The sequence below is a fragment of the Panicum virgatum genome, chromosome 3N (assembly GCF_016808335.1).
Source record: "Panicum virgatum strain AP13 chromosome 3N, P.virgatum_v5, whole genome shotgun sequence".
Classification (NCBI taxonomy): Eukaryota; Viridiplantae; Streptophyta; class Magnoliopsida; order Poales; family Poaceae; genus Panicum; species Panicum virgatum.
Window position 1 is genome coordinate 40,049,336 of NC_053147.1, and position 12,546 is coordinate 40,061,881.

The 12,546-nt window shown below is 45.1% G+C and overlaps 1 protein-coding gene across 1 annotated transcript; it reads right to left on the bottom strand.

Annotated features, from left to right (window-relative positions):
- Positions 1-5,976: 5,976 nt before the first annotated feature.
- Positions 5,977-11,563, bottom strand: LOC120665939 (transcription initiation factor IIA subunit 1-like). The gene is made up of 11 exons (XM_039945659.1): positions 11,295-11,563; positions 11,016-11,198; positions 10,747-10,914; positions 10,606-10,660; positions 10,422-10,480; positions 8,097-8,222; positions 7,103-7,213; positions 6,973-7,027; positions 6,704-6,885; positions 6,518-6,601; positions 5,977-6,275 (listed from the first exon to the last, which is right to left on the bottom strand). The coding sequence occupies exons 1-11, from the start codon at positions 11,412-11,414 to the stop codon at positions 6,252-6,254; spliced, it is 1,167 nt and encodes a 388-aa protein (XP_039801593.1). The 5' UTR covers positions 11,415-11,563; the 3' UTR covers positions 5,977-6,251.
- Between the last annotated feature and the right edge of the window lie 983 nt (positions 11,564-12,546).

Sequence of the window (12,546 nt, forward strand, 5' to 3'; positions counted from 1 at the left end):
AGTTTGATGTCAGAATTCTCCTTCGGGCTATTGGTTTTTCAACCCAAAGAAGAGCCATATGTGGCCTTCAGTTATCTAAGTCTGATGTCAGAATTCTCCTTCAGGCTATTGGTTTTCACCCCGAAGCGAAATATATATGGGCCTTCGGTTATCCAAGTATGCTGCAAGATTCTTCTTCGAGTTAGTTGTTTTCACCAAGAAGAGAAATACATATGGGGGCTTCGGCTATTCGTGTTTCATGCAAAATCCTCCTTCGGGCTATTGGCTTTCACCTCGAAGCAGGCTAAGTTATATGTGGAATGGCTATGCCGGGATCTCACAGAGGTTCACTTGGTTTTTGGTACTGCTTAATTGCAGTCAATTTATGGGATTTCCATTAGATAACAGTGGGACTCATCCGAAGGTTGGGCCTTGATTATTAGGCCAACCCTTCGCTCTTTACTCATTGCAATATTATTCATTCATCTCATATTGCAATTCTTTACATCATTTGCATTGCATTGCACTGCGGCGGAAAGCCGAAGGCAGAGAAGTCCTTCTGTGCGTAAAGCCGAAGGCGGAAAAGTCCTATCGCGCGAAAGCCGAAGGCTAGGAACGACCTATCGCACTAAAGAGTCGAAGGCTTCCTAAGAAAAATCCTGTCGTGCGAAAAGCCGAAGGCAGAGAAGTCCTTCGGCGCGAAATGCCGAGGGCAAGAAAAGTCCTGTCGTGAGAAAAGCCAAAGGCAGAGAAGTCCTTCGGCGCGAAATGCCGAGGGCAAGGAAAGTCCTGTCGTACGAACAGCCGAAGGCAGAGAAGTCCTTCGGCGCGAAATGCTGAGGGCAAGGAAAGTCTTGTTGTATGAAAAGCCGAAGGCAGATAAGTTCTTCGGTGCGAAACACCGAGGGCATTGTAATAAATGTAAACGATATGACACATTTTTGCAGGTGAATTAGCTTCGGGATGGAGAAATCTTATCTTCAGTTCCATATTAGGGGTTTTTAATGAGGCAAATCTCTCGTGTAACTCCCTTGTGAAATATAAACAAGGCTCCCGGGAAAAAAGTATATCACCAAAATATGTATGCACCAAAGCTCTATCCCTCTTCGTCGAGTGAAAAGAGGAGTCATCGGCGCGTAACAAGCGATGAAGCTTGAAAGAAGTAAGCATGAGTTGCACGTCTTGAATGGGTCCCGCTCCTCTTAGCTTCACTTCCAATACATTAAAGTCATCCACTGCGCAAAACTGAAGACAAGGAGACCCTATTGCGTGAAATTGAGAGGCTTAAGCATCTTCGTCCAAAATGGGCTTTGTCACTTCTATGCTGCCACCACCACGAACCTCGGACAAAAGGGGCTATATTGGTGCTAGGAGCCTAGCACCCCTGGCGAACGAGTCTTGCCCGGTGCTCGTCATTTCGGCTTCAACGACAACAACGACTTCGGCTTCGCCCTCGTTGACAGAGTTCGGCTCGAGGGGCTCGCCGTCTACCTTGGCGACCACGACTTCGTCCTCGCCCACGTCGACAGAGTTCGACTCGAGGAGTTCGCCTTCGACTTCGGCGACCACTACTTCGGCTTCGCCCTCGTCGACAGAGTTCGGCTCGAGGGGCTCGCCATCTACCTTCGGCGACGACGACTTCGCCTTCGCCCTCGTCGACAGAGTTCGGATCGAGGGGCTCGCTGTCTACCTTCGGCGACGACGACTTCACCTGCACCCTCGTCGACAGAGTTCGGCTCGAGGGGCTCGCCGCCTACCTTCGGCGATGACGACTTCGCCTTCTCCCTCGTCGACAGAGTTCGGCTCGAGGGGCTCGCCGTCTACCTTCGGCGACGATGACTTCGCCTTCGCCCTCGTCGACAGACTTCGGCTCGTCGACAATCTTCGTGGCCAGGGTAGAGATAGGTCTCTCGAGATAGATCTGGGCCAATTCAAATGTATTCAGCTACTATGCTTTGTCGTTCTGACTAAACCAAAGTAGGTGAGGGGCTACTATTGGGGAAATGGCCCAGCCCATATAGCTAAACGAGCTGATTGTAAAGGACCAAGGGCCCAAATGTAAAACATGTACTTTTCAGGGGGTCGGGGATAAATTGCCACCTTGCTCCCGCCTATATATACAGCTGACCCAAGGGGTCAGAGGGAGCTCTCCTTTTTGGTGGAGCTCTTGACACTTGCTTCTTTCTAGAGTCCTCTCAATTTCTACTGCTTGGTGAAATCTTGCCACCAACACCACAGATGCCTTGGGGCGAAAGATGCTCTGTATCAAGCCTCACGAGACTCGTGCAGCCATTGGAATGAAGGGCCCATAGGCCTCACCCCACGAGAGATCATTAGGTCCCGTGGCGGGGCCCATCCTCAACGGCCAACTTGTTACGTGTCCGATTATGTTTCCTGTTCAGAGTTCAAAGACCACAGTGCCCTAGGTGGTGTTAGCCTGTAATTGGCTGTAAATGGGTACATCCGTAATTTGGTCGGTGTCATAGGCCCATAAATACAAGGGTACTGTGCCATTTGTAATCAAGTCTTTTTTTATGCTAAAGAGATCACGTTACTGAGTTTGAGAAAAATCCATTGGTGTATTGATCATACTTTGTTGCTGATTTGTTTTGTGATCTTCGTCCTATTGGATTTTTGGTAATGCTAGGGAACTTACGTCCGATGCGTCGAACGTGGTTCCATGAGACCAGCAAATGTAAATATCCTGATATCCACTGCTACTTCTTTCCACCTTATCCACTCATTCTTTCTCTTCTCCATCCATCTATTCTCTCAAAGGTGCTAGCCCCAGCCACCATACGCCTATGTGCGCTGCCTCTGCACGTACGGTACCAGGCTGTGCCACCTATTGTCCGCTCCTGCTCCTCCGCAACCTGCCGCGCAGCGGGCCGTGACCAGCCCTGTTGCTCGCACCTACCTCTTGCGCGCTCCGCCTGAACATCCGAGGCTGTGCGGTCTGCCAGCCCATGCCGCGCTGCCGCGTGGATCTGCACCGCGCCATTGCTCCTCCTTCGTCTCCGCTTGAGCACCGCCGCTTGGGGGGCTGTGAGCTGGTGCTGCTGGTCGTCTTCCGTGCACCTCCACCACCCTCGACTCCTCCACAGTGCACGAGGCGCGCGCGTAGGAGGATGAGCAGCTTGCGAAGGCAGAAGGCGAGGTGGAGGATCTTGACGCGCGCATGTTGCATGCGTATATATGTTTCAAGTGTTTCAGATGTTTCAAAAAAATATTGCAAGTGTTTTACGTGGATGTTGCAAAAGTAGATCTAGATATTGTGATGTTGCATATATTTTACACACATGTTAAAAATGTTTTATCTAGATGTTGCATCTTCAATGAGAGATTTAAATATTCCATGCAACATGAACAAATGTTGCAGCGGGTTTTTTTTTATCATCATCAACAGACGGCTAGCAACTTTGTTCAACATTTTTTTAATGTTTCAAATAGCAGTTTCAATGTTCCAGATGTTTTCTTCTATGTTGCGGACGTTATTATTTGATGTGGTGTTAGATTAATGGAGCATCCGATGCGAAAAGTTCTCATCGAATGTCCGGACGCTAGCAAGCTTTGTGCATCATCCATCTATATGATGTCCCTCGTCACTCAGGCTGGCTGATCCCATTGCGTGGACCCTCAAACGGCTGGAGAATTTAACCTACGGCTAATTTCCACGTGGACTTTCCAATCGTGGAAAAAAGTCAAATTCCCCTCGAGGTTATGTACTACCAAACTAGCTCTAAGGCCTAATGTTGAATTTACCATCGCCCGTGACTTCTCTTCCGAGCAGTCGATTTTTTCAACAGCTCCCACGTGGCAGGACCCACCACCCACTACCACCTCTTTGCTGGATCCCGCAAGGCACCTCCCCTCCTTCCTCCCGCAGCCCCTCATCTTCTCCTTCCTCGTCCCTCTCTCTCAGATCCATCCCCGCGCCCCTCCCCCCTTCTCCTTCCTCCTGCAGCCCCCTTCTCCTTCCTCCTGCATCCTCGGCGCGGCGGCCACGGCCACGAGTCCGCGACGCGGCGCGGCGGCGGCGGCCGCGAGGAGATCCGCCCGCAGCGCGCCGGCGGCGGCGGGGCGGGGAGCTCCGCCCGCGAGCTCGGCGGCCACGAGGCCGCGGCACGGCGCGTCGGCGGCGGACGTGGGGAGCTCTGCCCACGGCACGACGGCGGCGGCGGCCGCGGGGAGCCCCGCCCGCGGCGCGTCGGCGGCGGACGCGGGGAGCCCCGCCCGCGGCGCGTCGGCGGCGGACGCGGGGAGGTCCGCTCGCGAGCTCACCCCCGGCGGCGGCGGCGGCGAGCCCCGGGGTAGTAGCAGTGTTTTTTTCTTTTTTTTTCTTTTCTTTGATGCAAAGTTTTAAAACAAAATTCCCAAATTAAAAAATTACCAAAGTTTTTTTGACTTTTGAATGCAATTTTTTTACCTTGTGTTTGTTTCTGGATGCAAAAATATTTTAAATTTTTTTTGATCTGAAGCAAAATTTCCATCTTAAATTTTTTTCAATTTGTTTCTCAAATTTTTCTCTCTAAAATTTTTCTCGTCAAAATTTTCTGTCTTTTTTTTTCTCAAAAATTTTTTCTTGAAAAAATTTCTTAAAATCAGAAAACGACAAAAAACTTACTAAAATAGGAGAAAAAAACGAACGGTCGGAAAATCGACCGTACGGAACTCCTCCGTACGGTCGATCGTAAACTAGCAAAGCCCGCTCTAAGGCAACCTTTCCCTTTGCTTCCCATGGAAGGGATGGATAATATCTGTTTGGTATGTTCATTAGGCCAAGAGAGCTCAGCCGCTTAGGAGCAAGGTTTTAAATCTCCGGCTATAGTCGCTATAGCCGGAGATAGCTGCTGAGGAAAGAAATAGCTAGGAGATGCAACTTTTAGCGCTAAACAATGGTCACCGCTAATAGCCAGAGATAACCAGCGATAGCCGCTAATTCATGAATTGTTTAGCGGCAGCAAAACGCAAATGGCTCACAAAAGGACCATGGCCCATAGAACGGCAGCCCACGAAGGCACGAAATAGCAGCCCACACTAGCTTCACCGTTGAGAACCCTGCGAGCTTTGGCGGACGGAAACGATGAGCAGCGTTGAACCTATCTATGAGTTTTTTTTTCTGATTTTTACGGAAACAGCTAAATCTCTTAGCCGGCAGCTATCTCCGGCTATAGCTGCACTTAGCTATTGCAGAGGACAGGAGCTAAAAGGCTTAGCCAGAGATTTTAAACCTTGCTTAGAGTCAGGAAGAGAATGATTTGCGTCGGAAAAAAGCGTGCACCATCAAAGAGGATTACGCGTGGCCCTTGCCCGCCAGGTCTGTGAAAGAAATAGGCGCGTGCGAGTTTCCAAAACGTACCAGTACTTGTCTCTAAACCTCCATATTTGTTACATCCAAATACCTTCTTTCTTTTCAATACCTGGGTATTTTATTTATAAAATCGTAGTGTTTCTGTAATATGTAAAACTATAAAAATACTTTGGCCATGTTTATTTCGCTAGCGCAACTTGAGCTACAAAAGAAATCTTGCATGCATGAAGCTCTAAATCAAATTTATTTACAAAACTTTTTTATAGATGAGTACAACTTTGCGCGAATCTAATGAGCCTAATTAATCCATAATTGGCTACAGTAATACTATAGTATAACTGTAACCATCTTCTAATCATGCGGTCAAAGACTTCATTAGATTCGTCTCGTAAAGTAGCACAGGAATTGTAAAATTAGTTTTGAAAATCGTGTTTATTTAATATCCGTTATTAATGATCAAAATTGGCTACAATACCTAGCGCAGGACACCTTTGTATCGAAACAAAGCTGACTTTTCTAGTTGCTTGTAAATTGACACCACCACCCACCAAGTATGTCCTCCAGTCATGTCATCTTCCTCTGAAGTGCTTTCGATGCGCATCTATGCGACAAGACACGCACACTAACAGGTAAACAGGAAGCAGCAAAGATGGCTGGAGTGTAACAACAGTCTTACAGAAAGAAAATGTATATCTGCAAAAATCAGATAAGATAGTTCCGCTTAGGCTTTAATAGATCATCTCAGCAAAATGTCCACACAGCTGTCCCAGGAGTGTCTTTTTATACAGCGATAACAGTTGTGACAAACCAACTGGGCGAAGCAAAGCCTCAACAAGAAAACACAGTGCAATGTCATACTGCCTGGACCTCACCAAGAAGTCTTGTCACCTCCCCATCCTTATGTCAAAGACAGATATGTCCATACAGAAGCAGCTAAAATAGCTCTTCTTGATCCCAAAATTCAAAAATCAAACTCTCCTGTCGCCTGCAACATGCATAAGTAGCATGTGAGAAATGCAACAGGTAGGACTCGCTGAAGCTTTGAAAGAACCACAAAACTCTCTAGGGAAGAGAAACATCATAGCAATTAGTCAGTAAATTTAATTAACCAATGTTCCCTCCCTCTGCCTTTGTGGTCTTTTCTTGGTTGCATCACCATTTGGTAGGAGTTTTTTCTGGGACAAATTAAGGTTGCAATAAATTTGATGGAAAGATTATGATACACACCTTGTTAAATAGAACATCTCTGCCATTCAAATGCATGATTCCATCCTTCAAAGTGCACTTCCAACGATTCTTGGTTCTTGTCACCTATACAGCCATTGAAGAGAATGTAAGACACGGTGGGTGGACTCAAATTAGGGGAAACCTGAACCTGGATAATAAATATCATATGAAAGAAAGTGCACCTACTTTGTCAAATTGTGCAAGTACAAGATGTTGTGTGTTCGGTTCATCCTCCCCTTCCTCAAGGTCATCTAACTCATCATCATCGTCGTCATCTTCATTAAGAGGAGGTTCATCATCATCATCATCCCCTGCATCATTTCTTGGTTTCGGAGTTGCAACAGCAGGTGTGGGAGCTCGATACTCCGCTAATAAACATAACAAATGCTCAAGATAAGTAATGCATATGAAATGTCAGCAACAGACATAATTTGCACAGTTTGATGACAACTTACCAGATTCTCCAGGGGTATTATAATCTTCAGTTGGAACTCCTGGGAAGAAAAATTGCTGGAGAAAGAAATATCACAGTAAGTAAAGAGAACTCAAATGTCTAAGATGAACCGATTAGTTTTATAACAATACATCGTTATAGTCATCTTGAATCCCGTCAAGCTGTGGAATAACTGTAGTAACCGTTTTGGTTGTTGTTTCTTGCTTGTTGATGATGGAACTCCAAAGTTGTTGAGCATTCTCCTAAAGACAAATAAAGAAAAAAAAAGGACTGAGGACTTCTAGCACAAGATATTGAATGTTCGAAGAGTTCTTATAAGCAGGAAAGAAGTGACCAGAGGAATATAATGCATAAATCAGTTAGATGGGAAAAAAAGTTAGGCCACGTTGATTACACAATGTATTCCATTACGGTAACATATTCTCAGTGACAGAATGAATGTTTTAGTTGCTCAACAAAAGATTCAATCTATGAACCAAAACGGCATTCTGAAATTTCGGTTTGCCTCCAATAACATCAAAATAGTTTTGAATTGGGCTTATTCCGTATTAGTTCATGAATTCATACATCAGAGTGCAATATAAAGAAGGTGCACACTGCACAAAAAGTACAAACCATAGCTTCAAAATTGTGTTAGTGTTTAAACTTCAAATTGGAAATGCAACATGACGGCAATAGAATCAAGTGAGTAGTCAACTAGTCCACAAAGCATGCATCTTGACGTCTAAGTAGAAATCAAACGAACTCCATTAGATCATATCAGTAATATAATAGCACGTAGTTATGCACATTGTAATATTCTACATCACAAGTACCATGTCAAAGAATGCTTGCCGAAGTTTCAGTAAAAGTTGGGTCGGGTGCTGAAGTGTGGCACACCGAAGTTACTTGCACGAAACAAACACTACACATTCCATTGAATCTCCTAAAAAAGAGATGGCTGTTAACTGAACACTCTTTTCATTGAAAACTAAGGGATGAGGAAAAAACCCTCCCAGCTGTGCAACTGCAGTCCTAACACACCACTAAACCTCCAAGTATAAACATCTTTTAAGTAGAAGATAAATCAATATCAAGAAAAAGTAATGTTGAAAACAATGAATTGAACTTATCACTGATAGGTACCTTTGACACAACAAATTCTACTATCTGATCCCCACTTCCATCTTGTTGTGGTACAAAAGAACCAGAAGGGAGCTGACCAGGATACTCATCCCTCTTACGTTTTCCAGAAGACATCATCAGAAAATCCTGTAAAATTGAATTAACTTATGAAGCCGTAAAAATAAGGGCTCCAATATAATAATGCAAATAGATAAGTTCCCTTGTACTGCTTGCAATACAAGTAAAATGAGTTGGAACCAATTCAAGCACTGGCTAATGCCTAATGGTTTTGAACGACTCGAAGTTAAAAAAGAAAGTGAATGATCATGCTAAAGACATACTAACCCTAGTAATCAAATGATGCATCAATTACATTCGACTAGAAAATATGCCCGCGCATTGCTATGGACAAAGGCAATATAGATACATTTTGTTTTTTTATCAATCAGCAATTAAGTACCACTTTATTGAGAGGATTCACCATTTGTTAAAATACGATTTAGGGCTGTTAACACTACGCCAATCTCTAGGGCTTGATAGTATAAAGGCTGATCCTTTTTGGTATTTGAATTTGATCTGAGCTAAAGCAAGTGAATTTCTACTATAAAATTTGCTAGATTTTACTAAAATTAACACAAACATAATGGGCTAACTAAACCACCCATGCCATTATGCATCGGATTTGGAACGTTTTCTCCCACTCACGACACCCACAGGGACTTAGCCTAGCAATTTGGGCCTGGACAATCAAAGAATGACTATCATAGGCCCAGTTAGTATTGGCCCGTTCTCAATCACTTGATTATATATGATGGTTGTTCATCGCACCTCGACCCAAACCCTGCATCCACAATGGAACTATGAAATCCAAGTACATTTCTTTCTTCTCTGCAGTGAGCGAATGAGAGTTCTGGCGCTGGAGCATGGACGCAGCAAAGAAAATGGCATTGTTGTCAGGCCATTTACCAGAGGGCGCGTGTAACCAAAGCCGAGCAGACTTTGTAGATTTCATTTTCTCCGTGCCTTCATAGGTGGACTGGCCAACGAGTGCAGGTGTGGGCGCGTTGCCAGCCCAAGTAGCAGGCAACGGATGACCGGACCATCTAAAGAAACATCATTTATCTTCACAATAGTAGAGATAAGAAATTTGCTTACATGATGGTCATTGACGTCATGATCATGTGGATCATGCTTGCTTGCCAACTACGGCTGCAGCTGCTTGCTAGCAAACTACGGCTGCAGCTGCTTGCTAGCCAAGTGCTAGCTTCTATTGCATAGGGCCTGGTTAATTGCCAGCGGTTATGGGCCACGAGCAGGCTGGCCTGCTCAACCTCTCTGCATGTAAGGCATTGGCCCAGCGATCAGTAGCCCAGGCCGAAGCAGCACGCAAGCCGTGCGCTCAACGCACGGGGAACAACATAGGTGGGTCCAGTGGTCTGTAGCCAGCGGCAACTTTTTCATGAGATCAACCACAGGTCCCCTTTGCCAGCAACGCAAAGGGGAGGCAGGAGGTGGCAGGATTTGCCTCACGCAGGAATCCAACAAGGATTAGCAAATCCAAAACGGATTAGCAAGCACCACGACGGACAAAACAGACCACACATTAATATTACGAGATAACCTCTTCATCTTTCTAGTGAGGTAGGGAACATAGATATGAGAACATTAAAAACCAAGACGTAAGCATATAAAAACTCCGAAGTTTAGTTTTAAATATCAAATGCTATGAAATATCACTACCAAGAGACAACAGACAGCATTACAAAAACCTACATGGTTTGAAGTCCAATGATAGACTACGACTGCCACAAGCACAGATAGCGGTACAAGTAACTGAGCTAATTAATCCTACTGGCATAAGCTCAAGATTGCAAAAGCCACTTTATTTATAAGTTTCCATAAACGCAAAACACAATCACTTCAACAAACATTTCTCAACTTCTTTTTGAATGGAGAATATACTTTCTTATAGTTTGCTAATAGTCTATGCACCCAATCCAAATTCAGATATACATGGAATCATGGAAAGAAGAACATCAATTGTCATATACACTTATCTTGAACAAAGGAACTATTTCAACAGAATATGAGAACAGGATTCCGTGTCTGTTTTTAACCACAACATTATAAAAGTGCTATCAATTATAAAAGTGTAATAAACATCTCATGGTCCTAAAATGTCATATATAGAAGTAACGGACACAATCGATATAATAATTAATGGGCAGGCTAATGTTATTAAAGAAGAGCCAGTAACAGACTTCTAGCCAAGGATATTGATCCGCCAAAACAAATAGTGGACGAAAACCCCATGTTCTGTAAATGAGTTCTGATGTCATATTTTACCTGAGTCAGTGGCTGGGGCTGCATACCCCTGTCAGGATCCTCACGGCCCTCCACATAAGCTGTTAGTTATGATAGTCATACAAATCATTATTGCTTTATCAAATTAAGATTTTCTCCAAACAGACTAAACTAAACACATAACTCGCATGTGGATAACAATTTAAGGACATAAGCATGCACATACCAACATTGACATCAACACCCAGCGGCCTCTGGTTCATCCAAGGGGAAGGTGGTGGCTGCAAAAAGCTTACAAACATGACAAACAGCTAACACCAAGGGCGAAACTTGACGCATGAAACAGGACAGTCCAAATTCACACTACCATGTAGGGGCTCGGGCGGCCAGTTTTTGGATCCGCCCCATTTATTGACATCCCATTCCTGACATCACTGATTGGTGATGGGGCGTAATCAGAAGGGCCGGTTGGTATGTTGTACATCCCTGCGTCCGTCCCTGGAAGAGGAGTCTGGATCGGGGTCTGCAGCGGCGTCTGCAAACAAACACAACCAACCCTTTCAAAACCTCGCATCCCAATTTCCCAATTGCATAGATCAGGCAATTTTTAAGGGCAATCAAGGGATTCAGCCTCACCGGTGGGAACAGCATGTCTGCTGTCGGGGTGGCGTACTCCTCGGATGTAGCCTCGTAGGGCACGTTGAGGTCGTGCACGGGCGGTGTCGTTCCGGTGGTGCCTCCGGCAGACGCGGCGGACGCCTTGGTGCGGTCGATGTTCCCCGAGATTGCGCCGCAGTGCAGCATCTTCATCTCCCAGAGCTAGGGTTTCCGGACCGGATCGGAAACGTAACCATCAAATCAAGCACAAGTTCGAGGAGGTAAGAGCCGGGGGGTCGAGAAATCAGCGGTACTTACAGCCTGGAGCTCGTTGAGGACGGCGTCGCCGACTCCGTAGGTGATGAAATCCTCCCTGACCTTGGAGATGACATCATCGATGACGGAGATGTAGACGGTGGAGACGTTGCTGCTCGCCATGGCGGCGGAGCAGATGACGGCTAGGGTTAGGGTTCCGCCGGCCGGACGACGGGGGAGGGCGGGGGTTGCGTCGGAGAGCAGGAGGGGATGCGGAGGACGAAGCGGGGGCGGACCAGAGAGATGGGGAATTAAGGAGAGAATATAAATAGGTTTGCATCCGGAGGCGTCACGTGGCCGGGTATTTGTAGCGCACCTCCGACCACTGACTCCTCCCACCGCCTACAGAGTTTCCGAAAAGGACCCTGTCCTCTCGGTCGGTTTGCTGGATGACCACGGGAGAGGATCTAAACACAATACGCCTTGCCTATCCAAAATTCAAGCTTCTAAAAATATCTATTAAATATTGCGGCATCTGCATTGAAAATTAAATATATATATAATAAAAACTAATTTCACAATTTGTTTATAATCTGCGAGACGAATCTAATAAACCTACCTACTCCGTGATTAGATACTAAACTGCTATAGTAACACATGCTCTAACAACGAATTAATTAGGTTTAATAAATTCATCTTGTAGTTTATAGACGGATTATGTTATTTAGTTTGTAATTAGTCCACATTTAATACTTTAAATGTGTGCCGAAATATCCAATGTGACACTTTACATCAAAACTTTACACTATCTAAACAAGACTCTCTAAAATGACCTTTCTAAAATTGTGTTTCATTTATATCTATCTATATATATACTATAAGGAACCAAAAAAATTGAAAACAACTTTACCCCACGCTAACCCACCTGGCAGCCCTCAAAACTTGAGGGATTATGGTGGACATATGAAAATTGCATGTTGCAAAATGAATCTACCACAAACCAAATAATTTTCTCACCTATCACCCCTTACCCTCCTACGCGTATCCACCTTTGTTCAAACTTTTCCGGGCGCCGACGGACGGTAATCACGCCCTTGATCAGGTTTTTCCTTCTATATTATCTCTCTTAATCACGTTGCAGGGAGATGGCAGCGGTGGGCGCCGCTTGTTGGTATTTTGTAATGTCTTCTCTAGATACATGGTTAAAATACTTGTCTTGGCAACGGTACCAGAAATGCTTAATATTACTGTTGACGCCGTTTTTTAACACGTGTCAAGATAGATATTGAAATGGAATGGGTTACAGATTTGAAAG